Raw genomic sequence first — 27,015 nt, 5'->3', positions numbered from 1 at the left:
TGGTTTTAAATGTATGGTATCAACTCCATTATCTGATGGTAGACTAGCCAGCCAGGGGATTAGCTGTGGTAAAGCTTTAATCCTAACATGCTTTCCCCTACAGGAGGCCATGGGAGCCTACTGATAGGGCTCTGGGGTCAGATTCACCTTTTTTCAAATAACTCTAGCTGTGTGACCTTGAGCACCTTATTTAACCTCTGTAAGTCCCTGCTCCCTCAATTGCAAATGAAGGAGTAGTAACTTCTTCCTCAAGGTTGAATGCTGGGGATAACATATGGGAACAATGCATGGCCCGTATAATTGTTTAATAAATGTTCATCTCTTTTCCTGAGCTACCACCATTTGGTCTGAGTTTATGGAATTGCAAATTTTGTATAACATTTGCTTAACAAAAGCATGATCACCTTGCTACCAAAAATTACGTAATTGAAAACTTACATCCACACAAAAACCTGCCCGTGGTTGATTATAGCAGCTGTATTCATAATTGCCAAAACTGGGAAACAACCAAGATGTCCTTCAGGAGGTGAATGGATAAATAAACCGTAGTACATCCAGACAATGGAATATTATTCAGTGTTAAAATGAAATGAGCTATTGGGCCATGAAAAGACATGGAGGAACCTTAAATGCATATTACTGAGTGAAAGAAGGCAGTCTGAAAAGGCTACCTACTATAGGATTCTAATTATACAACATTCTGGAAAAGGCACAACTACAGAGACGTAAAAAGATCAGTCATTATCAGAGGCTGTGGCGTAGGGATGAAGAGGCAGAGCACAGAGGAGTTTTATTGTGGTGAAAATACTCTGTATGACACTGTAGTGATGGATACATGTCACTACACATTTGTCCAAACCCATAGACTTTACAACACCAAGAGTGAACCCGAATGTAAACTGTGGACTCTGGGTGACTGTGACATGTCAACAATTGCAGGTTCATCAGTTGTAACAAGGGTACCACTTCGGTAGGGGATGCTGATAATGGGGGAGCCTGTGCAAGTGTGAGGGCAGGGAGAACATGGGAACTCTCTTCACCACCAATTTTTCTGTGAATCTAAAACTGCCCAAAACATATTTTTTTTCAAATGAAAAAATTACATATTACATTCTAAACTGAAAATAAATTATTAGAGTGTTACCCATTATTTTGGATTAATCCTCATCATAAGTCCCCTCCATCAGAGAAGACAGGCAAGAGTTGGCTATAATCATTTTCAAAGTAAATTGAAGACTTTATAACTAATCCTTATATCCGAGAAGTTACTATACTTTCCCTTGTTTCAGTGGTTACAATCCAAGAGTACCATCAGCAGAATATAAAGCCCTTTTACCTTCTAATGACTCATCTAATGCATGGGCAAATATCGCTGTTATTAGTAAATTCCTATTTAACAGATGGGCAAAATGAGGTAGTGAGATTAAATGATTAGCCCATGGCTAATATTTTATTGGAAAGACAAATTTAATTATAGGTTCCATTTGACTTCCCTTCAGGACTAGAATTAAATTGCAAGTGTTTCCTGACTCCCAGTTTGGTGCTTATGTCACATGACAGTGCAATGTGTGCTTTATTACGTGCTTTAAAATAAAAAGGGAGGGTGAGGAGGCATGAGTACCTTTATCCTAAAAATCACAGAGCACAGAATACAAGGTAAATATTCCATCATTAATTTTCATAGCATTCCCCTTAAGACAACAGTGAGTACTGTCTCTCCCTTGGTTGGTGCAGAAACCTAAGCTAAAAGAGGTTACATAGATACACAAGATGCCCACAGATACCCAGGGAATCAAAAAGAAAACCCAGAATTACATAGTCTGAGAATGGAATTGGACGACACACCTTCTGGAAGGCACACAGTTTTATAAGTCTTTAGGAAGAAGGGGAAACCAAAGAACTTTTTTAGGGGGAGTTGCAGAGGGTCGGTAAGGATAGTTTTATAGTTTTATTGAATGTTTAGCAGCAACCCTGAGCAAGTTGGTAGTGTTTTGAAAAATATTTTTTTAACTTAGTCACCCAATTCTCATCAGGCCCAACCAACCAACTGCCTCACCCCTTTTTGTTTTGAAAAATAATGTCACAAATCTGTCCAGAGCTGGATAAAATGCACAGTAATGAGTTCATTAATGTGCCATCTGCATACAAAACAAGGGGATTCCAGAGGCAGACTCTTTTGGTGGGCCTGCTGGAAATCAAATTCTGGGCTAAAAAAATATAAAAACACAACTTAGGCAGAAAAATATTAGAGCTACACCTTCACTTGGCCCACTGCAAAGACAGTCTGGCTTCTGAGAGGGCCAAAGCCAGTCGGAATCTTTTTTCCCCCTTCTTTTTAATTTTAAAACATGTTTTACTACTTAGAGGGTAAAAAAACAATTGCTTACAGCATGAGGTGACGGATGGAGTTTTGTGAATTACACCCATCCCTAGGAAGAAAGACCTAGCTAAAAGCCTCCGTGTCAGAAATCCATTGAAGATTGCCTGTCCTTTGAAAATCAAGTCTGTTTATCTGCCTGATTCACTGAGTAACAAATCAGAAAACCCAAACCTGCCGCCTCCATCTCTTCCAGCCCCCACTGCCTCCACTCCACTCTCAGAGAAGGGAAGGATTAGGTTTCCAGGGGCTGTCGTTGTAACAAACCAGAGGCAATGTTTCTTGCCCCAGTGGTACCCCAAGTTTCATCAAAAACATCGGAAGCTCCTTTTCTTCTGTTGCAATTTTCATTTCACCTCAGCTCTCCCTGACACACCTGTGAAGGGTCACCAAATGCCATATCATATCAACTTTTAAAAACTGCCGACACTGCTAACGTCTGAAACCTCCTGATGTCACAGCCTTGCACAGGCTTGCAGCCCGCAAAAGCATGGTTGGAGTTTCACGATGCACAATGACGCCATCCTGGGTGGGTAAGGGCAGAGCCTCTTGTTGACAGTAGTGAAATCAGACAAACAAAGCCATGTCAACGGGATGTGTGGCGAGGGCATCTGGGGAGTGCCTACAGCCTTCTTCCCAATCTGCAGCGAGAGACCCCATCCAGCCCCTTAATCCTCCCTCCAAGAGCGATTTATTTAGGCAGTTGTTCCTTCCATCCTCCCTACTCCCATTTTCTCATGAGAGAAATTTCTCCAGAGCCTAGGATTTAAAGAGAAAATATTTTACCTGTTATAAATTCCATAAACATCTATTCCCACTCCCTGCCTGAAAAAAAAAAAAAAAAAAAGTTGATAAACACCAATCAGGTTCCTGCTTGTGCCAGTTATGTAACACTGGCTGAAAAACTGGTTTTCGGTCAAACTATAGAAAGTAGTATAACTAAGTAGTTGAGCATGGGTCCTACAGCCTTGCTCACTACCTGGCGCAAATCTTGCCTACCCCTCGGTGATGTGACCAGACTTCATTTACTGATTTTATAAGCAGAGGTCATAATATACACATAACACACAGATTCTCGTTCTTTACACTTGATACTCTGTAGTTTTTAATCTATAGTGCATTCATCTATGCATATTTTTTCAGGTCCTTACAATTTAAAGAGGATGGATGTATATCCAACCCTAACCAATGAGAAGGGTAATTTAGTCTTCAGACTGGAAAAAACATATATTGGGTAACTGAAGTCTCATTTTGCACACAGTAGAATGAAAAGATTAAAAGACCACCTGCAAAGAGTCATTGGGCTGAGATACTCCATGAAATAACATTCAGAGGTTATGGGCTTTGAGAACCGGCACTTTGGCACCAAAATCCATACAATCAGGAATCCAAGCCAAAAAAGCCCTTTTTGCCTAACCTTTATATCAACATCAAAATAATGTTTTATTAAATTGAGTAGAAATTGTCCTTAACTATTTTTCCTTTTGTAATAAAGGCAGCTTGGATTTAATGGTATGTTATGGGAATTTATTTACAAATTTTGGTATCTTTTTGGATTCTAGCAATTAATGAGAAAATAGGAAGTACAGCCAAGAAAATTTTCAAAATCAGCTCAGCATCGTACTTGGATGTAATTAAAGGTATAATCTATTCCACTGGAATACTTCAGTGCTATCCTATCTTAAAAAATCAAATATGAATATTAGTTCTTTCGTGATATGTCTGCTTTTTTACATCATGCTAGAACATATAAAACTTTTCTATAAAAATTATTGTGTATTACCTCTTTTAGACTTATAAACATGTTACTTTTACAGAATTGAATTCATTGGCCTTTTATTTGCCACAAATATGATATTCAGGCTCAAGCCACAACTCATTCAAACATTTTAAACATACCATTTATTTCTTTGTATGGGATATAGTTAGTTATCCATTTTGCCTTCTGGACTAATATGAGTCCTAAAGTTTCGCTTTTTTTCATCAGCCTCAACCACTTGTAGGCAGAGTTGTTATCAATTATATCTGATTTTTCACCATAAAGTCATTGAGCTTTGTCAAAATTCAAAAGAAATTTCTTTTAGAGTGAGGCTAAAATACGCAGGTAATCTAAATGAGTCTGCATTCCAGGCTGGATAAAGATAAAATGCAAAACTTTAGTTTTTGAAGAGAAGAAAAAAAAAAAAAACTAGTTATAGCTCATAGAATAAAGTATATCATTGTTGCAGTCTCACAATTTATAAGGCAATGCTACCAAAATGCCAGGGAACTGGCAGTTCTGGCACTTTGGGCATTAATAACAGTGCCCAGCAATGTTGGCACCTGAGGAAAACAAAAGATAAGTAATATTGATCCTGCCTTTATTGGAAATTGTGATTATTTTGTTCATCATGGGTGTTTTGTTTGTTTGTTTGTTTGTTTTTTGCGGTACGCGGGCCTCTCACTGTTGTGGCCTCTCCCGCTGCGGAGCACAAGCTCCGGACTCGCAGGCTCAGTGGCCATGGCTCACGGGCCCAGCTGCTCCGCGGCATGTGGGATCTTCCCAGACCAGGGCATGAACCCGTGTCCTCTGCATCGGCAGGCGGACTCTCAACCACTGCGCCACCGGAAAGCCCGTCATCATAGGTGTTTTTGCATTAACTTTATTTTTAAACATATTGCATTAAAGCATCATCTTGATTACTTAAATGTTGCACCCAAAGAGAGTGCCTATTCCCCTCACTGTAGTCCTGGTCCTGCTTCATAAGTCAACTCACTCAACCTTCATGACCTCATCTGTACAACTGAGGCAATAAATCACTAAGAGGATTATTGAAAGGACTGAGAGAACATGTGTAAGAACTTGTTAATGGTAAATGGTAACATATAAATACATTTACAAAGCATTACACAACTCCAAGATAAAGTCATTATATTAAACATTACATTTAAAGATGTAAGGTTGATGGAAAGTGTAAGTCCCATAACTGATGCTAGAAATTGAATCAGAGGCCTTAGAAGAATAGGCAGACTTGAAGACACACCCATCTCTACCTAACTATATTTAAATAAAGAAAGAGGTATACAATCACAGCCCAAGCAAGCAATATCCTTTCCAGTTTTCATAATTAATCTTTTCATAATTAATCTTTGTTTGTGTAAGTTCAGTTTGTCTTCAGATTCCCTCTTTTCAGTTCCTAAAAACATTCAATTCACTGAAAATGAAAAATTAATTTAGGAAGAAACTCTTTAATGTTTTCCTCTTACTTAAAAAAATTATAGCTCAAACAACACAGGTGAAGTCCTACAAATAGATGCACTGCATATGAAATTTGTTTTTGAAAAAGTGGAGGGCATAAACCTTTTGATTCAAGGCAGGGAGAACTTTCTAGGCCAAGGAAGGTGCGATGCCTCCTGTTTTCATGAGCTAATGATGGTTTCCAAGCTGGTTGGAATTCAGCGCTAATTGTATTTTAAAACGCCACCTCTGAAATCCTTTCCTCTCTCAGGATCTTACATCAAGGTTTCGAATTTTCCAGAAAACCTTTGCACTTCACCTTTCTCACTCAACAAATTCTGAACTTTAGAAGAATTCAGTTCAGAGTTTCTCTTTCCCCTGCAGGTTTTGATCTGGGGATGGTGACGCTAACACCCAGTAAAGCTGTCCTGCCCTGTTTCGAGGGGAGAGGGACAATTAAAATAGGTATTTTGGTGGCTCCACTCAAGCTTGTCCCTTCTAACAGAGTCATTAAACAACTTTCCAGTGTCATTCAAAGAAATTATAACAGAAGCAGTTGATTTTCATCCTCTGTTTTATTAGCTGTAATTTAGGAGAGAGAATGGCCCTGTTGACACAGCTGTAACGTGTCAGGACCTGTAGTACGTTATTGGCCTGAGGCCTCCGAGTTACAGTCCATTCTCAGCAGAATCAATCTGAACTCGAAAACCTTCCCTCTAGGAAACATGTACCTATCTACTAGCAGAAAGCACTTCTTGTACAACTGAAAATAGTATTCACTTGAGGTATGTTGCAAGTTCACCTTCCCCAAATCAGCCCTGACGCGCCATAGCTCTCAGCATGTCCACGATGGGAGAAGAGGGCTACAGATGTCTCTTAACTAGATACCCAACACGGGTGCATGTGTGACACTTCGCTGCTAGTCAGATCCCAGACTGCAAGTGGGAATCGCTGGCTGTTTAACATGCGTTCAGAGCCTTGCCAATCTAAAATGGCTGCTCCGTAATACTTTAATTGCAGTTTCATGGAAACAAATTGCTATTTAACTGCAGTAAGCATTTCTGTGACTTGGCTGGACTGACAATAGGTGAGTCTCAGTAGCAGAGACGGGTAATATCAACTTGTAAATAGTCTGTGTTTCAACAGCCTCTCCAATTGAGTCACAGGATGCAAGCACCCAGGATAGAATTCCTGGGTGAAGGAGGCTTGGGACAACATCTTCTCAATTTAAATACAAATATTTAGGCTACATGGAAACCCTTCACTATAGTGTTTTGATAGACAGATCTTGGAGTCTATGTTATACAATTTATTGGCCCTAAGAAATATTTTATATAAATAGTAGTACACATTAGAATCTTACTATATTGACATTTAAGCCATTTAACTTAAGAGCTTCATTTTGGATTATCAGTTGTTTCAAACATCAGTGCAAATCAGGGCAAAAGAATTTAAATACGGTTAATATTAAGAGGATGACAATTTCACAAGCTTCATGTTGGTGTGACAGTTTTCTCATTTCGTATTTTATGACACTACAGTCTGTGTTAAACTATTTCCTAATAAGTCATGACAAGCTGGAAACAGTTTCTTGTGGCAAACGATTTGGTTTGGAAAAGCTTCGTTCGGGCTCTCCGGCCTTTTGGACTGTGTAAATCTAGCTAGACAGATAGGTAAAAAACATTAATCCCTTTCAGAGGACAATCTGTTTCATTAGCAAGATTGACAATATGCATGATTGAGACATTTATATGTATCATAAACTTTTTTTTTAATCAGGAGTTCAGCTGGGCTCAGTCACATTTGCTTTTATTTTTAATTGCACTTGCTTGTAGAGACTGGGGCCATCTTGCTCTATGACGTGGTTAATATTACATAAGTCCTTTCAAAAGAACAGAGTGCATCTCACTAACATCACCAATGCCACGATGAAAGGTGAACAAGCTCGTGGGTTTTTTTTTCCCCAGCAATGTTGGAGCTGGGAGAGGAACACAATCACTGCTCACATCAGAATAAACCTGAGTGTTTTTAGTAGCTTTCTATCCACACAGGGCATCCCCGTTAGAGCCAGGTTTTATTGTTTGAAACGCCTCTGGTTTCAAGGCAGTGTTTTACCTAAAGCAAGACTACTACTTAAATATGTTCTATTGTATATTCATAGCTCCATTAGTCCTTCTCCAATTTAGCACATCAAAGAGAAGCCTTCATCACTTGCATGTGGATTATACTAACATGAGTGACATTTGTAATCTTATAGGTCTGCAACTTAAGAAATGCTTTTAGAAGCTTGGTATTAAATACGCAGCAGTGCTTGAGGAACTAGCCCTATAATAGTTCATTTAAAGTCTTTAATGACCTTAGCCCTCCACATCACTAAATGCCACACTGTATTACTGACTACAAAGTTATTAACTATCTCCTTTGAATTTCTACCACTATATGGGACATGAGTGCTTATGTCAAAAAGAATTAGAGAAGATGCTAGCATTCTTATTAACACATTTCTCCTTTTCTGTCCTGAAGAGTCCCACGTTCCGTTAAAGGATCTTTTTTTTTTTTTTTTTTTTTTTTTTGCGGTACGCGGGCCTCTCACTGCTGTGGCCTCTCCCGTTGTGGAGCACAGGCTCCGGACGCGCAGGCTCAGCCGCTCTGCGGCCTGTGGGATCCTCCCGGACCGGGGCACGAACCCATGTCCCCTGCATCGGCAGGCGGACTCTCAACCACTGCGCCACCAGGGAAGCCCCCCCTTAAAGGATCTTGAAGGGAAAAAAAAAAAGGTGTTAAGCACCAGAACTAGTTCCTAGCAATTCCCCAAGGATCCAACTCAAACAGATATTGTTATCTTTGTGATTTTGTTCATTTTTTCTCCTGCATAGTCTTTTTATAAAGCTCTAATAAACTTTCCACTTTAACTAACTCTGCCTTTAAATTATCGTACACGAGGCTTATAGGTTTTCAGTTGGAGCAACTGATTTTTTTCTCTTGGCCTGGAATCTCTGGAAGCAGGAGATCCCAAAGGGAAGCTGACTGCTAGTTGAGAGGTGGTGAGCCAGACCTCTCTGCAGAACCAATTCCCATTCTCAGAGAGAGGGTGGGTCTATTATCAGCTTTTCTCTGGAACAAGAGAAAATAAAACTTAAAGTAGAATTATGAACACACCTGGTTTTATTAACCTGTAAGAGAAGTTGCAGTTGAGTTTGTTCACATACTACAAGCCTGGCAGGGCAGCCTTTCACGTGTTTCCTCCTTCCAGCAACGGCACTGGGGCCACTGAGTCCCTGGCCTACACGTGTTTTCCGCAGGCAACCTGGGCGCTGGTGGGGAGACACTGCTGCCTAGAATAGGCGACTAAGTACTTCAAGACTACTACTAAATGAAATCCAAATCCTCCGCCAAACACATGGAAAGGCAGAGTCAGTACAGGAGCGTAAGAGCAAAACAAAATAAACAAATCATACAGCAGACCACACGAGTCTAGAAGCTCAGCAGGAAATGGCTGCTTCACCCATCAAAGAAGACTGTAAAAGAGCTCGGGGTCCTAACAACTAATGGAACCTCAAAATCTGTACAGGTATGGTTTAGAACTGCTATTTCCTTCAAAAGCTATAAACTTGGTAAGAGAACAAGATGGTTATGCCACATTCTTTAACATGCTTTCCATCAATACCCAGGGCTTTCCTACTGAGAAAAAAGAATAAACGAAATAGCTGAAGAATCAAACGTATATATATATATAAACACAAAAGATTCACTGTGATACAGCAGAAGTGTAATGACATGCTGTTAACAGAATATTCTGAATTTATAGAAAGGACTCCGTTAGAGACATGACTTCGTACTCCTGCCAAAAATGGCATAGTTAAGTAATCTGAAGAATACCTCATTGGCTCAGAGCTAAATAAATATACCTACCGCTTCCCTCGACCCCCGAAGATTTAAAGTGAACTTGGTATGGAACAAAAAAAAAATAAAATTTTCCAAAACACAGAAAAGAAAAAGCAGTTTTTAAACCCAAACTCCATCGAATATTTTTCTTTTAAGTTTTTATTATTTAAATACACCATACTAGAGCAAATGTCTCTGAAAATATCACAAATAAAAGATTTTTTTCTTCATTCAGCAAATTAGAAGTAGGGGGGAATTTCTACACAGTAGCTTCTATGAGCCTGACGTTTTTTCCAATTTTTTTCTTTTTTTCATTCTTTTTTTTTTCTTTGCCATGGGAGTAGCAACATTAGGACGAAAACACTTACATGCATACATACATTGTATTTTACAGAGATACAATAAAAGTGTTTGTGATAGAATATCACAAAAGCCACATCTCTTTCCTTTATCTCATGTTCAGTTTTGATTGAAACACATTTCCTTACAACACTTAAATATACAAAGAGCAAATAGAATGTTGTTAAGGTAAAAACACAGGGTACAAACTCTGGCCAGTGCTCTGCTAATTGTTAATGAGGGTAGAAAGCAGATTTGAATGCTTCTTTTAATTAGCTTCATTAGTCATTTCCCTCCTCCCAAGCTCCCTCCCCCCCAAAGATGTCCTCCGGTGGATCTTTTTTCATTTTCTCTACAGTCTCCCATTAGCCCAGGTTCATGGAGTCCTTAATGTTCATATTCAGTCATTTTAATACACCAATAAATGCAAGAAGGGCAATCAAGACTAAAGAAGGTGCAATGGCATGGAGCTGGCACTGGTGCTAGCTACAAAGGTGACTTGTCTACTGAAGACACATGGGATCCACCTGTGATGAACAAGATCTGAGATGAAGGCACGCATTCTGCATTACTCTGACCTTTTAGCAGACCTGCAAGAAATAAAAACGGGCATCTTAGCTAAAATGCTAAACTTGAGAGATATTAAACTCAAACATGGCTGCTTTTGTCTTCCCTACGTTCACTAATCTTCTTCTATTAGATTACTTTCCAACTGTGACTTGTTAGAGGCTTTCTACGCTACTTACTCTGGCAGTGGAGAACTAAAGCATGACATTTTCTGCACTTTTACTAGTGGACAAAATGAGACGATAAATGGACTTTCAGAAAGTTTCTGGTGTGAAGTTCTACAATGAATTGCTAAACTCTGTTAAAAGCAAGTTTCTTTCTGCAAAGAATGAATTGTAACATCTTGCCTCGAACTAGGATCTTAAAGGCACATCAGAACCAAGTCCCTCCTCCCCAGGAAGTTTTGTGTTAATATTCTCAACTGTGTAAACTTTGGCAAGTTACTTAACTGTCTGTGTCTTGGTTTCCTCATCCTAAAAGTGGGGATAATAAGGGTGTTATAAGGATTACATAATATATAGAGGCCGCATTCAACAGCACCTGGCACTTAATAAAAGCTAAACAAATACTGGCAGTTAACATGATTATTCTAATATCCCCATATGATGTCTATGCACCCATGTCCTTCTCTGCTTATAGGTATGCGTGTATATGCGTGTGTATACACACACACACACACACACACAAATATTGAGAAACTTCTTTTCCTTTAGTATTTCCTACCTACTATGCCACTTAATATTACATAAATATTATAAATATATGAATCTAACATATGTAATGTGTTAATGACTTGTGCTCAATTAAAGAATGTAGTTCAGTGGAAGTCTAACTTTAATATCTAAGTTAGAAATGATAATCCACAGTTGTCCAATACAAGCTGTTTGCAATTACCAAAATGAAATAATATATATTAGGTTTTTATGGTTTTTAAATGACATTGTGAGCTTCCCAGGAAGTTCTCGTTTCACCCTTTCCCTAACTTACTAAAAGCCTGAAGTCTATTAGGAGCTGCAACCCCCTACTTCCAAGCTAATTAAAGTGGTAGAGGCTTAATCCCCAGAGTGGAGGCTCAGTGTGAGAAAGGTAATTTGTCTGTCCAGAACAAAGATGCGGCAGCAGCCAGCGAGCATATTTAATAAATGAGCAACAAATGTCCTCTACGATGGACACACACACAACGTCAATTATGTAACTATGGGGGGAACTGCGAAGTGGTATGTAAACTAGAACCCTTGCTAAATTTTCTTCTGACCAAAGAGATGTGATCTCTTATTTTACTGAAAAGCACAGATTATTCTAGATGAAACCATCACTCCTGAGTGGAAGAAAGAATTCCAGAGCAGGCAAAAAAAAAAACCCAAAACCCACAATTCTTGATTCTATTTACATAACTCTCTCTCTACAAGGCAGTATTCTCCTGAGGGGAGCCAAGTCTCCTTCAGACAATATAGGCTATAACTTTTTGTAGATCCTAGAACAAGAGTGGTCTGAGATTTCAGTCAAAGAGACTGTATGATTTAAGTGCTTAAATTATTTTTTCTCAGAACATACAAAAGCCAATGGTGCAGAACAACAACTAAACTATACATCCCAGACACTGGGGACAAATTTCAGGAGAATAAAAGTTGAAAGGGGCCAGATGACGGGGGCCTATACTTTCCATACAATTAGCTGCCTTTAAAGAAGGGATGTACAAATAATCAACTCATTACTTTTCAGCCAGAGGATGTTTGGGTATACTTATTATGCATCATGCGCTAAAAATGTAATTGGTTCTGTGAACAGAAGGAAAATGGCCAAAATTAATGTCCAATTTTCCCTACCAAAAATAATGGAGAATGAGAGAGAAGAAAATAATAAAATGGAGCTATTTGTCATTTCTCCCCATCTCATCTCCTCCAGAAAAGAAACGCCACAGGGTTTGGGGAAAATCATTTTAAAGCATTCTCCAGGTCCAAAAAGCAGTTTATGATTCCACCAGGAAGTATGTTTTCATTACCTCTTCCCCCTTGCCCTCTCATTAATATCTCTCTGGACCACATTCAGCTTACCCAAAACCTTTATTTACAAAAACTACCTTGTGAATCGACTGTGCTCATGGTGAGCTGAGCACCAAGGGCAAAAATGTAAGACATTTAGGCCAATGGGGATACGTTCTTAATTAACATCACCCCCAAAACACAGCTTCTCACCAGTGTCTGACAAGAACACATCCTTAAGTTATATTTCCTTATGGCTTTTAAGAGCTATTAATTTTTGAAGGCCACCTGTCTCCTTTTAAAAGGCTTCCAACATTAAAATACACACTGGTAGGCTCTTTTTCATTGCCTCATATATTTTGTGTTCCAAAATGAACCCCCTACCTCTCCCACTCTGCAAAAGGTATGGATTTACATGAAAGGCACAATACTTGGAATCTCGTAAACATGTAAACCAGATTTTCCTCAAATTTTCCTCCCTAACACCTCCCAATTTACATCATCTTATACTCAGTAAGAGGGTACTGTGAGACGGTGCTCGTACTTATTACATGTCTGTGTACCTAGTCCCTGGCTAACACTGCTATGGCCTGTATTCAGTCTGGCTACACAGTCTGGCTACATTTTCCATCTTATCTCTACATCCTTCAATTCTCACCATGCATGTTGGTGAGCTGTATCATTTTTTATGCCTTGCTAAGTCAGGGAAAGAAATGGTATAAAACCAGCAACAAACTTAAGATATAATTTGTAGAGAAACTAAGCTTTTACCTTGGAGGGGGTGGATTTTATTCTTGTACTTTTTTTTTTGGCTACCAAGTATAACTACAAATGGCTTTGCTTCTACATTGAAATGGGTATCTCAAAATATCTGTTACCCATTCATTGTCCTCAACTCAGCCCTACAGATTCACTTAATTACAACTGAAACCATGAAGATCTGTAAGTATTTACATGTACTGGCACTCCTTAAAGAAGCCTGAACTGGCTCATCAATGGCGACTGATTAATTTGCAATAAAAAATTAGCTTTCCGTTCTTCAAATAGTATTCTATGTAGTTCCTATATTAGTAAATAAGGAAAACTGTACATATTTTGATGCAATTAACCTTTACCTAATAAAGCAATGGAAAATACATTTAAAATCATTCCATAAACTTGAGTAAGGGAAAATGATAAAAATAAGCATTAAAATATGGCAGTATAATTTAAAATTTTTCAAATATTAGTCATTGTCCCTGTACACGGCATTAAGAAAATGCATTACGGAAGACAAAGAAGCCTAATATTTTTTCCTGAGATTTTTGAAGCTTGCTAAATTCCTATTTGCAGATAAATGTTGTTTTTTGTGATCCCTACAACAGACATTAATGAAGTTCCTATTGCAAATCCATAAAGAATTACCAAGTGAAGTGTGCACTTTTTGTTTCAATGCAATAACTCAGTGTTGTGTGATTGCCTGGGTTAATGATGAAAAAGTCAAACATACTATCAGAGCTGATGGAAAAATCTATCACCAATCTGAAATTAAAATTCATCTGTGGTCAATAAGATTTAATATCCATGCAAGTGGTGCTGTAAAGAGTAAATGAATCAATGTCATCAATACATAATCAGTATGAAATATGATGTGAATAAAATTATGCGCACGAGTCATACATTTCACTCTTTTCTGGGCCAGCGTGGAATGAACAGTCTCTTAACTGAAGGTTGACAGTAATTGTTACAAATTAGGCACAGCAGTTATCAAAATGCACTCACTTGCATAGCTATAGGACTTACTAAGGAGATTAAAATAGATCTGAAACCACCCAGTACTGCAGGTGCTGGACAACTGTTGATCACCAATCTTCCCTCTGAAGTGCCCTCTAATACATGATTCGTACATTTGTATAATTTCCTCGTTTCTAACTCTGGTCCAAAACCTTTCCAGTTGTGGATCAAGAATCAAGACATTTAATCTTTAATGATCAGCAAGAGCTAGAACTTTTTAAAAAGTTGTAACTTACTCAAATATTATGGGACTACCAATCAACAAAAATGCTCTCCTTTGGAATTCCAGAATGTTTTGTAAAACTGCTCTTCTAAGATTCAAAGCACCGTAAATTGGGTTAGGAAGGCAGGTGTCCAGATTGCTATTACTAATGCAGAAATCATTCTTTCATGACAAAGACATTTATTCCCTCTTCCTACCAAAAATGTTCTAATTTTCCCCCCACAATAACCTAGTCACATCGTATTTCTGAATTTCAAAATTGTCAAGTGGGATAAACAACTGGTCGTAGGCAAGTTTTACATTCTGCCTGACTCTGCATGTGATAATGTGTTCAACACTGGTAAAGCTACAGCTATAACTAAGTCAGGATTTTTTTCACCACAAAAGATTCACGATTTAACCAATCAATTCCTCTACTTCTGAACCGTGTATGTATGAGTAGTCTACATTTCTTTAAAAGGGCACGCAAAAACACAACCACCTAGGAAAACTCCCTCACTAGATGAAGAGGTTGAACCTTCCAACTAGGTATTCACCTTCTGGTCTGGCAGTAGTGGATTGCTCTGAAGTGAATTCAAATGGCCATTGATGAGAGCTGTAGGTCTATCATGTTCACAAAATAAACTGCCATTGATGTAGTGAAACCGATCTCCTGGGACCAGGCGATTCCGGCAGGTAGAGCATGTAAAACACTGAAAGGAAAAAGCAAATCCACTGAAAACAAGTACAAATTAAGTCTTTCTTGGTCACAAGTTTATAAACTGTTTTTAAGCAGGTATCTGTCAAGTACAGAGAGCCACTTATGGCTTAGTGTTTTCTTTCCTTCAACATGATTCTGGAAAAGAGTAAGCCAAAATGCCAGAAACTGGATCAAGCTAAAGGGGAAAAGCGACAAACAGGTGTGTGCTTCTGTGGCATGGGGGGAGTGGCGTGGGTGGATGTGTAATCATCACTGCCACGTAACAATTTCAGTGGATTCCTTCCATGTTTGCGGCTTGAGAAAACAGGGTTCCTACTAAGGAGACACGCTTTGTCTCCATGTAGGAAAGTTATGGTTCTTTTAAAAAACAGAGGAGGAGCAGATGCTACCTTCAGATGATACACATTGCCTTGGGCCCTCATGACGAGTTCGCTCGCAGGAATAGACTGTCCACAAGCGCTGCAAGCACCGCTATTCCCAAATAACCTGAAACAAAGATGACGGGGACACCAATGAATAATCCCAAACCAAGGAAAAAGAAAGAAATCCCCAGCCTCTGGCCCTCCCTTTGGAATGCATTTGACAGAGACTGAATTCTTCGGCTCCGGACTCAAATTTTATGAGTGATTTACATCACCTGGGAAAAATCCTTTTGGGGGGTCACAGCTAACTTCTGCCTACCGCAGAGGAAGAGGGTGCCCTGGGTTTCATCAAAATATTGACTTACACCTCTAGCAAATACGAAACAATTCTGTTCTACACACATTTTATCAGATTACTGAGTTCATCATAAAAAAAAAGATACAATTCATGCCTGGAGTTTAAATGTATTGTGTCCTTGAAATTATATGAAGAACTCTTTTGTACTTTAATCATATCTTGAGATATGAGTCATCAAAAGGGTTAAGAGGATTTGATTGTATATCTAAGAAGACATCATGCTCAGTGTATTGAAACTCCCGTAAACCTCCATCAGTGCAGACTTTCCATTAGAAACTCTCTGCTATCCAGGTTGATATATAATGTGTATGGGTTAACCTTTTCAATCATGGTGTCAACACTTAAGATTTGCCTCTGCTCATCTCTTTCATCCTAACCTTCTCTCTCTCTTGATAATGAAATGCTTGCTCCAACTTCCCTCTATCTGCTCCTGAGTCCACAATTTAGATTACTTCATCTCTGCTAGCAACAAACTGAATGAAATTTCGATTTGAGCAGAAAGTAATTTACCGGGATCTGGACCCATTTGTCATCATATCTCTCTGGGTGTTTGCTGTATCACTGCAGTTTTCCTATGCAATCAAATGAGACCACAACATCTGCCATGGGGGGAGGAGGGGGAGAAGGAGAAGTCTGCAGAGGAGGGGAAAGCTCAAGGAAGTGCGGTGTACTGAAGAAAAAGATATACATAATTCCTTACGTCCTTCCACAGGCGTGACAAAATATTTTAACGAACACCGAACTTTGGCTTTTATGAAATCTGTAGACTCAAGCTGGGAAGCTTTATTTGCTCTTGCGCTTCCCTCTTTAATATCCACAAATATTTATTAAACAGACCAAAATGATTTCACATTGAAAGGTGATATCGGAACGAGTAAGCAGGGTCAGAGAGGCACTTTTCAACAATGAAAAACAAAGTAACAGGACTTACAAACTAACATATCGGTATCATGATAAATATTAATACTTGCATTTCTTCCTTGTCCAAAGAAAGTCATAAAATGCAGTTGTGTCAAACCATGAGACAGGCTCCTATAGAACACCCCGTAATCTGAATGATTGTGGCATGCCTCTATATAAAAATAATTGCTTTGAGTTTTCAGAATCTGGTCTTGCAGAAGAGGCTTGTCATGTTCAAACTACTAATTTGCTGTCGCCACTTTATTGAAAATAGCCTGTAAGTTGTTATTAAATGTATCGACTGAACGACAGGGAGAGTAGTAAAACTGCCCCTTAAGATGGCTTTTAATAGGAAGCCCAAGAAACAAATTTTGCAGCAGCATCGATTTGAAGAGTTCAATCAAAACTCCATTTCAAAACTAATTAGTCTGAGATCAACGACACATTGACACGTTCTTACAGAATCAGAACAGTTACAGAGAGAAAGCTGAAATAATACACTGTCAGGACCTCTAGCCGCAGGACCACACCGTGTGGGAGCTCAGGGCCCCGCTGGCCTGGCATTTCCTAACACTGGACCACTTCAGGAGCGTTGATGAAGGCTCCCGGAGTCTCACCCACAGCATCCTGCAAGTGTGGGTTGTCACTGCTGCCACAAGAGGGTTCTCAGAAGGGTGGGGTGGCCAGAGAATTAGCATTGCCAGGGGGAGTTTCCAGTCCACAGCAGGGCTATTTCAATCCCCAAAAGGGGTACCAACTCAAACACTTAGGGTAAGAATAAAATTAAAAACCTGTCCATGTAGCCAAAAACATGCTGAGGATAAAAGGGGGGCGGTGTAGATAACGGGGGTAGGGAACAGAATCCTACCTGAGCTAAGGACCAAATATCCTCTTACAGCAACCCAGAAGTATTTTAATGGCTAGGAGTCTATAATTATGGCTGCCACTACCAACAGGTACACAGTGACACTCCATCTCAAAAATACCCTTTCACAGTACCGATCTGATTACCCAACCTAAGTGTTCATTAATTTAACAATCCATTCTGAGTAAAGTCATTTGTATGTCTTCAATCTCTAAGTGTATTTTAATAATCAGGGCAGTCGTATGTAATCCAAAAGCTTTTCATACATCTTATATTCTCCAGCACCACTTTCATAACCTTTCAGGGAACAATCAGCCACAAAATCACGGGATTCCTAAAGTGTCAGAAATTACAGTTACAAAGTTTGAAAATGACCAAGATCTACCCAGGACTGATGTGCTATTGAACAACAATATTAATGGAGTTTAATATCTTTCCGTGCCTACAGCTTTAAAGCTGCCTCAGAGCAGAAAACTTACATGTCTATACACATTTTAATCCCTTTTACCAGAGAGGAAGGCTACCATTAGAATTCCACCCTTTTTCTGAAAAGTTGTGTGTATGTGTGTGTGTGTGTGTGTGTGTGTGTGTTTTAACAACGTTTCTGTGCGCTGGAGAGTTAATTATCTAACCAGGGGGACTGTCCAGGACAGTGTTTGATTTAAAAGGCTTGAGGCTTTAGGTGCTCAATTAAGTAGCTATCGGTCTCAGACTGGACTATAATGGGCTCTTTTCTCTTTAACTCAAGCAACGGGGAGATATACCCCAGGTCAGGCTAATTAAAGCCAGGGGAGTCTTTAATTGTGATGACAGAATCGGTTTCAGTTTCCTTTCTTTGGGTCCTCAGTCCAAGAAGGTCGTTAATATTTCAGCATTTGGGCAATGCAATCAATCACAAACATCAAGAGGTTACTTACATGGGGAAAAGGGAAAAGGGAAGAAATCCCACCAAACCTCTACACTTTAAAGGTGCTCTGCTCCTATGAAAAGTACCACGTAGTGCTAGGACTGTTTGCCAGCTCCAACTCTCCTCGCTGACAGAAAGAGACGGAGAGCAAGTTGTATTTTTAGTTCAGTAATAATACTTAGCATCTTTCCCTAACTTCAACGACCAATAGGTGAGCCTCCTTGCAACTGGTTACTTCAAGCAAAATACACACGACACGGAGCATTACCTGGCTGTTTTCTAAACCGCTTTCAGGCAAGGAGAGGTAGGTTTCTAAGAGTGTGGCTGAAAGGTATACATTTTTACCTACAAGTAAATATCAGCGACCTATCTGAGGAGAAAAATGCACATCCACAGCTACCGATCCAGAAGCAATTGGTTTTCCAGCAGGTTCCTATATTTAATCTAAATTCTGCACCAGCTATATTAAATGTAACAAAGAAAATGCAACCCTGAAATTATGCCTGGAGCCAAGTCCATTAAAGGTACTTCGGAATAACTAGAGACCAAGCACCTTAAAAGCATCAGAAGCTATTGATACTTAAGAGGGGGGCTGTGAATAATCGCAACTGCTGCGTTAGAGAGGGGAGGGAGAAAAAAAAATCAGCCAAATTACGCTTGGTTAATTCAGAGTAACAGATCTGCCCCCAAGTGAATTGGAGGCCTTGAATTAATTCTGTTATGACAAATCAAGATAAACGTTCCCCCTAAATTGCATGCGATTTAATTAATTTTTGAGATCCTGGGTATTTTTTTTTTCCTAGCTAATAGTTCACATGCTCCTGTGCTGTCATTGTGCTTGAGTGGGCAGACTTCAAAGTGATATTAAATAACCAACTATTAGATTTACCTAGCACGTCCTATTGGAAAAGTGCCATTTAATTACCTAGCCTGTTCAATTAAAGGGACAGCATTCTCTGAATATAGCAGCTTGCTGTTGATTACCAGGGAAATGAACTCGCTGTCTGGCGGCGCCTCCATTCCTAACGCTACCCCCTCCCCAGACGCACCCTCCACCACCAACCACCACCAATCCCCCCGCCCCGGGCCCCCACCCCCCGCTGCGCGGCGCTAACTGCGGCTGCGGGCGCCACGTGAACCTCCCGAGCGGAGCCCGGGGAGAGAAAGCGCTGCCCGCTCGTCCGGCTCCCGCCCTGCGCTCGCCCCCTCGCGGGCCCGAGGCTGCCGGCCGGCTGGGCGCCTGAACTGCGGCCTCAGGCGCCGTCAGCCCCCAGCCCGGCCCCCGCCCGGCCGAGCGAGCGAGCAAGAGAGCGAGACCCGGCACGCCGAGAACCACCACCCGAGCTTCCGGCGCGTAGCATTGCCTCCCCGGACCTGGAGCCCCACCCGTCGATCTCCGAACTTCCTCCTCTCGCTGCACTTTCCGCGCCAGTCTTCGGGCCCGAGGTGGGGGTGGAGGAAGGAGGACTCGAAGAAAGAGAATCGGAGTTTCTGAAGCTACTTGGTGGAACTGGGATTGAGCTGCGGGGTCGGGAACCGGGGGGGAAGGGGGAGGACGCGCTTCCAAAGTTCAACGGCTTTTGTAATTTTGCAAGGTGGCGGGGCCAGGCCGGCGTTGGCCCCTTTAAGACCCACCCTCGCCTTCCTCTCCCCTCCCCCCCTTGTCTATCCCTCCCTCTCTTAGAGGCCAATTTTGTTAATTAAATGTTTTGTTTGCGACGCAGCTCTCATTCATTGCGGACACGTCATTCGGAGCAGATCTAAGCCAGAGACCAGATCTCATTAGATAAAGCCCATCAAAACTAAGAAAATGGAGGAGCCACTAATTAAAGCTTTTAATTGTGCGGATTCGCTGCAGCAAGGCAGCCGCTTTATCTGAAATCTTGGAGGGAGGAGAGGCAGAAGCCCAGCTCTGCCCAATCGACACTTGGTCGCGCAGGGGGAAGGGGCTGGGGAAAAGCAGCACCACCCACCCCTCCCCCCCGCAACCCCCTCCTCCCCGGGCCCCTCCCAGCTCTCCCAAAGCTTTTTGGCCAGATCTTGCTTGTTTTCAAAAAGCCACAACCTCAAAGTCAGACAGTTTAAAAGCCCCTTAATAAATCGCTCTGTGGTCCCAGCTGGGGCCGAAGAGCCAAAGGGTCCCCTTCACCTGGCGGCCGGCGAGCGGATTAGTCCCGCTCCTCAGCGGCCGTCCCTGCAGAATTGAAAGCTCCTCCAACAAGTGGACTGAGGGGAGACTGGGGAGGGAGTGGCTGAGAGGAAAAGGAACGCGCAGCCTCCCCACCTTCCCACCCTTTCGGCATCTTGGTGGGCAGAAGGAAGGAACACTGAAGGAAGACTTAGGAGATCTCTTAAACTTGGTGGGTGAGAGGGGGGTGTCTGCTGCTGAGCCCTGAGCAGTGTGAGGAAAAGATCAACTGGGTACTGAGCTAGAACTCCGCTCTCCCGAACAAATCTAAGGTCCTCAGGGTAGCCTCCAGTTCAACAGCAAGCGTGGTTCCAGTTTTCAAAGTCAGGAGAAAAGGAAGGGAGAATATGGACCCAATTAATTAAGTCTTGGGGCTGGGCACACACCCTCCATTGCTCCATTAGAGAAAAACACCAAATGGGCATTTATATTTGTTCCCAAGAATAGGGAAAGGAATGGAAGTGATTCCCAGGAAGCCACTTGCCTAAACTTGTCCTGAGGGAATGGAAGTGGACCCATCTTCTTTTTAATTAGTGGTAATCAGAAGCGAAGGTTTTCTGAAGGCACTTGGAAAAGAGATGAATCTGTACCATTCACTGCTTCTGAACAGCACTGTCAATTTTTCCCCTTTAAACCACCCTCCTTCTTACCAGTTTTGCTCTCTAATTACAGTACTGTCAAAGCTCATGGCATTGCTTGGAAGGAGGACCAGAAAGCATGATACCCATGCTGCTGATGATTTTCCAACGTTTACTTCTAAAAGAACACTTCGTGAAATTAATGCTGCCATCTTAATTTAAAAATAAAAGCCCTCTCCCTTCCTGTATTTCTTTGACTTGGCTGATTGAGGAGGCCAGCAAAGAGGACATAGGTTGCATTACTGGAATAACCAAATATCATCTTATTCCATCATTTACACTAATGATATCGCTGGGGTAAACATACCCATACTCAGCTCCAAACTGCACTGGGATCTTCTGCAGTTTTAGATGCAGAGTGAGGGAATCACAATGGAGCTAAACTTTGAACAAAATACCTCATCTATTGATTCACCCGCATTGGAGAAAGGGCAAAAATTTTCTAATCTCTATAAAGAAAACGGTTTAGGGCAGAAATTTTAATAGAACGCATTTCTTAAAAGTGAGCGGTTGTCTAGTATCAACCGTGTGCGTGTGGGTTTTTTTTTTTTTTTAATTACTGGATGTTGAAACAGAACACCTCCTAGAAGCATTCATGTGCATCAGTCTATCAAACCATTTACTCAAATTAAATGTGTAATCCTTCAAATGCCTCCTTTCAAATTAATGAGTTTAAGTAGCTTGAGTTCACCTGAAAAGATCCTATAGGCACCTGACCTCCTGAATTCTTTCCATTAATTGCACTGAAACTTGTTGGAAAAAGGCTGCTTACATGGGCATATGAATGTTCCTATACATTGCTTTAAAATGCAAGATTAGTATAATTCTATAGCCTCTTTTCCTAAATCTCTTTTGAGGATCAAGGGTAGTGATACAAATGACAACAACAAAAAACCCAAAATCTGAACATTCCTCAATTGAACTGCAAATTCTACATCACAAACCACACACTAACACTTGAGTATTGCGTGCCTTCAAGTAACAATATATAAAGAGAAACATTACCATTAAGGTTTTTTTTTTTTTTCTTGTTCGGGTTTCTTTGCTATAAGAAGAATGACAAGTCTTTAAACCGATGGGCAATCAGCATTTTTCACAAGGAGCACAAAGAATGAGTCAGTTTTCCACTCAAAAAAGTTTAAAGGTGCTTACGTAAATATCATAATCAGCCATCACCATCGGCATATCATTTCTCACTACCCACACTTAAATGTTTAAATCAGTCTTTTGTCTCCCTAGTTCCTATGTTGGTCCCTACCTTGCTTTAAGAAAGCAGCTTAACTTCCACTTGAAATGTTTATTTTTAGTGGAGGGTCCAACTGCGGCTGACCACTTGAAATCCTGGTCCCGAGGATCCTGGTCCCAACCTTTGCACACCTAGCAGCCCAGTCCCCCCAGATGCGCAGTTTTTACTTCGTGTGGCCTTTGCCATTAATTTGCCACTAAATATTGGAAGATTAACACATGCTTCTTTAACCCCTTAAATTTCGGCCAACCAGGTTTTTGAGGTGAAGGCTACACTGTATTCTCAGAGATGCCCTGCTCCTTTCTTTAAAACCCTTGGTAACCTTTGGCCTTGCCATTGCTCTGCCCGCCCATGTCGCGGAAAGGCAGCCAAGTCTTACCTAATGTAGTCATTTCTGCAAAGGATCATGCCGCTCTTGGTGTAACAGGACGTGCCGATGTCGCCCAGCTGCGCCTGGCAGCAGGAACACTTGAGGCACCGGCTGTGCCAGTAGCTGTCCATGGCATAGAGCAGAAAGCGGTCCGCAATCTTGCCTCCGCAGCCTGCACACCGCTTCCAGGAGAGGGAGCCGGCCGTCACCGGGGGCGGCTGTGAGCTGCTGCCCGGATTCACCATGGTCTGCAGAAGGCGGGAAGGGGACAGGGAGAGAGAGACAAAACAGAGGCGATGCGAAAGTTAGTACTCGCCGCGCGAGAGAGCGAATCCGTCCCCCCGCCAGCCCCCAAAGTTGCTGGAAGGAAGCAGCAGGGCAAGGGCGGGAAGGAGGATGACGGGGAGAGGGAAGGAGGGAGGCTTGCCGGCAGCAGCCGCCTGTTTACTTTTCTCAAGCTTTGTTCTGGGGCCACGAGCTCCTCTCAACTTTCCAGCGCCCGCCGCCGCTGACAATTTCAGCTCGGGTACTGTCAAAACTCAAGAGAGCGAGGCTCCGCGGCGCGCTCCTCCCCTCTCGGCGCCTCCTCCCGGCCCCCGCCTCCGCCCACTGCCCCCTCCTCCGCCGCCCGCCTCCAGCAAATGAGGGTCAAACCCACCCACCGCCTCGCCCGGCCCCTCCCGGGGCCCCGCCGAGCCCCGAGCGCAAACCGAGGGGAGAGAGAGGCGGCCCCCGCCGGAGCCACGTTCCCTCCCGAGCTCTGCCCGGGGAAGTGCAGCTGCAGTTCACAAGTTGGAAATAGTTCGGCTTTCTGAAAGGGAAGGAGGGAAGAACTGGCGGAGGGGAGATGCAGAGAGTGGTGGTGGGAGGGGAGGCGAGGGGACTTCGGGGCGGGGGGGGGGGTGCGGTGTGTAAAGTTGAGAAACTGGTTTTTCTTATTTTAAACAGCACCTTTCACATGCCATTGTGGTGACCGCCATCTCCCATTATTGTTCCAAATCTCATTTCATTTTGAAGATCAATGAGTGTTTTCTCTGCGTTTGCAGGACACAGGCAAGAATAATAGATCATTGAACTTTAGTATGCCTGTTAACTTCCTATACAAACACTCTCCACTTTGGTCTCACTAATCTGCCCTTGATCAGCAATTTAAATGGTAGAGCTTTGTTCCTCCAAAAGGGTGGGGGGTACGTTACTGATAATATGTGAGAAGGCACTGTTAAAGGATGCACAAATTATATCTGAGCCAGACCTACTGTCACCAAAAACTGCTTTTAAAAATTCCCCACTCTTTCTAATGAATGTCACGAGAGAAACAACTGGGGTCTAATATAGGAATCAATTTATAAAGCTTAGCCTAAACCGATTAATTTGTTGCCTCCAATCCTGAGTCCAATAAAGTCCTAGTGTTCCTCCAGTCACTTATTCTATAAAAAGATCAAGTTATTTACTGCCAATTAAGCAGCCTGTTTTGTCTTTGTCCTCTGTAAGCCGAGAGTGTGGGCTCCCCCCGAGGCTCCCGGCTATCTGCTCAAGACATTCAGCTGATACCTCAGAAGGGAGAGGACGAACTTTGCCTGTCCCCGGCCCAACTTGGCTGCTGCAAAAAAACGAGGGGAAGGGAACGAAACAAGGACTTGTGTTCCTTAAATAGGCCGGTTTTAAACACATTTCCTCCGAAAGAGTCCCGGAACGTGTGTCCAGTGACCGCACAATAAACCAGAATAAGAACTGCACCAATTAAGCTGTAACAAAACCCTGAGACTTTGGAAACAGGACCACTCTAAAACCCATTAGCATTGCATTTAACCGAATGCATCATACCTTTATGTAAATTGATTTATCTGATGCATTTACTCGAGGAATTGCTTTTTGTTACAATTTCAGCCCTAACCCAAATGAATCTGCATTTCCTGCCCTATGTCTTTAAACTGCCCACCCCCGCCCAACGTTTTAATCGCTCAGAATTCTTTTTAAAAGAGGAGGAGGGAGGAGATTCCAAGCTCTTCCCCGCCCCCATCTTTGGTGAGAGGTAAATATATATGTATATTTTTTTTGAAAAGGAAACATTACACTGAGAAAAGCATCCAGTAACCCCATTAGCTAAAGCTCTTAAGGACAAGCAATACCTTAATGCTGATTAAATCTAAAAGAGATGAATCAAGACGACTGACCAGAAACTGACTCCCCTGATAACTAAGGACGGGCCCTCATCAAGTTTCATTTAGAGTTGGAAAAAAAAAGAAAGCTTTTAAGTTAAATAGGCTTATACTCTAGTAATTACATAGCCAAGCAATTTAGGTCCTGAGGTAGTCTGTGAAATAGAAAGCAGAACTGGCAGCTAGAGGCAAAATCTGCCCCCCTTTAACAACGTCTCTGGTGTTTTTTAATGGAGACCAAGGGAGGGACAAACGTAGCGCTGGCAATTTGTAGTACAAAAATGGATGCTTAATTCATGTCTTGATTTTAATTAGGTGATTCACCGGATTTCTCCTGGATTGGAACAAAAGACTTATAAGCCAAGAGGAATTTTTTTTAAAGAACCAGCAATACCGAATCCTGCTCACTTAGATCCTTTCTGCCACTGTTTCAAAAATAGTGGTGGGGTGCGGGGGGTAGGGTCTTGACTATTTTCCCCACACTACTTCTCAGACTTCAACCCTTAAAGCACCTCCTGCCTCTCCCTTCGGAACTGAAAATACCCCCACACGCCTCCAAGGTCCCCACCAGCCCCGTCTCCAAAAAGAACCCTTTTGTAAGCAGGAACCGCTACAAAGCTGGCGGCCCGGGGCTGCCCTCCTTGCTAGCTCGCAGGCCGGCCTCGGTAGTTTCAGACTCGCGCATTATCTAAGCCGACGTATTGTTTACTTGCAATTTGGGACGGTCAAGGGAAGGAAGCCAAAGAAAACAGCCCCGGCCCAAATCGCCCCCCTCCTCCTTCTCTCCCCCCTCCCTACCCGCGGCTCCCCAGCCGTCCCCTTACCTGCTTTTCCCCTATATTGCAATATTGCGAGAGGCGGCGGCGGCGAAATTCGAGCGAAGCCGCTCGGCTTCCAAGGAAGGGGCGCCTTGGCTGGCGGAGCTGGAGGGAGGGGGGGATGTTCTCGCAGAAGCAGGAAAGGGGAGGAGGGGGCTAAGGGCTGCTTTTCTTTCTTTCTTTCTTTTTTTTTTAACGCGCTGCTCTGAGGCTGGGTTGGGGGGCCCCGCGTAAGTGGCAGGCGCCGGGAAGCAGAAGCGTCAGTCTCGGTCCTCGTCGTTCTTCTCCGCCTCCGGCTCCGCGCGAGCAGCTGCAGGAGCCCTCGGCCCGCGCGGCGCGGCGCAGCGGCAGCAACTGCTGCAATCGCTGCTGCAAGTTTGGCAATGTGGCTTCACTTTGTATATTCCCCCGCCCGGAGGCCCCCGCCCCGCCCGCGCTCCTCCCGCTCCCCCTCCTCCTTCTCCGCCTGCCTCCCTCCCGTGCGCCCGCCCGCCCGCTCGCTCGCTCGGGGCTGCTGGCGGCGACGGCCGCTCGGCCGAGCTTCCTGCACCTCCAGCCGGGGAGCGGCCGCAGACACAACAGCCCCGGGAGCAGCGGCGGCCGGCGCGGAGGCCGGGGGGCGGGCGCGCCCGGGAGGCGGGGAGCTGCGGCCGGCGGGGCCCCGCGCGCCTGACCCTCGCCCCTGCCGGGGCTGCTGCTGCCCGGCTTGGAGGCGGTGGTGGCGGCGGCGCTGGCCTCTAACCGGCTCACTCGCTCCCTCCGCGGCTCTTACACATGTGTTACTGACAGAGCAAAATCCCAACTACTCCCAGGCTCTGCCGCCGACGTCAGCGACCCTCAGCCACTGGGCGGCCGGATTGTTCAGGCGGAATAATAAAACCTGCCAATCCGGGCAAGGACAAAGGGATGACTGAAACGAGACTCCGGGGGCGGGGGAGGGAGCGAGGCGGCTGAGCCGCCCGAGGCTGAAACGGGGAAGGGCCCGAATCAGGTGGGGAGAAGTCCCTTGGGCGCCGCCGACCCCGCCGGCGCGGCCCCCCGTGGCCCGAGATGGCAAGCCGAGGCGCGGGGGCCACACCTGCCCTCCCTGCTCATGTGGCCCCCTCGGGACCCGCGCCCGCTCGCCCCTCGGGGATAGCCC

At 43.0% G+C, this 27,015-nt stretch overlaps 1 protein-coding gene across 3 annotated transcripts; it reads right to left on the bottom strand.

The window, feature by feature from the left end:
- Positions 1–9,611: 9,611 nt before the first annotated feature.
- On the bottom strand, positions 9,612–26,308 carry LMO4 (LIM domain only 4). 3 transcript variants are annotated; one of them, XM_082614294.1, is made up of 5 exons: positions 25,881–26,307; positions 22,907–23,145; positions 15,453–15,549; positions 14,900–15,055; positions 9,612–10,408 (listed from the first exon to the last, which is right to left on the bottom strand). In XM_082614294.1, the coding sequence occupies exons 2-5, from the start codon at positions 23,140–23,142 to the stop codon at positions 10,400–10,402; spliced, it is 498 nt and encodes a 165-aa protein (XP_082470420.1). In that variant the 5' UTR covers positions 23,143–23,145; positions 25,881–26,307; the 3' UTR covers positions 9,612–10,399. The 3 variants fall into 3 exon arrangements, with proteins under 3 accessions (XP_082470420.1, XP_082470418.1, XP_082470419.1); XM_082614292.1 differs by lacking the exon at positions 9,612–10,408 and having other exon boundaries at positions 14,873–15,055; positions 25,881–26,308; XM_082614293.1 differs by lacking the exons at positions 9,612–10,408; positions 25,881–26,307 and adding an exon at positions 23,346–23,498 and having other exon boundaries at positions 14,873–15,055.
- Between the last annotated feature and the right edge of the window lie 707 nt (positions 26,309–27,015).

The sequence above is a fragment of the Mesoplodon mirus genome (assembly GCF_964341445.2).
Source record: "Mesoplodon mirus genome assembly, chromosome: 3".
NCBI lineage: Eukaryota > Metazoa > Chordata > Mammalia > Artiodactyla > Ziphiidae > Mesoplodon > Mesoplodon mirus.
This window is presented reverse-complemented; position numbering and strand designations above follow the sequence as displayed.

Excerpts from the sequence above, each read along its gene's own strand:
- LMO4 (XM_082614292.1), bottom strand. The coding sequence starts at position 23,142 with ATGGTGAATCCGGGCAGCAGCTCACAGCCGCCCCCGGTGACGGCCGGC. Across the intron at positions 15,550-22,906 it reads TGCAGAAATGACTACATTAG|GTTATTTGGGAATAGCGGTG; the intron begins GTAAGACTTGGC and ends TCTTTGTTTCAG. Across the intron at positions 15,056-15,452 it reads GCAATGTGTATCATCTGAAG|TGTTTTACATGCTCTACCTG; the intron begins GTAGCATCTGCT and ends TTTTCCTTTCAG.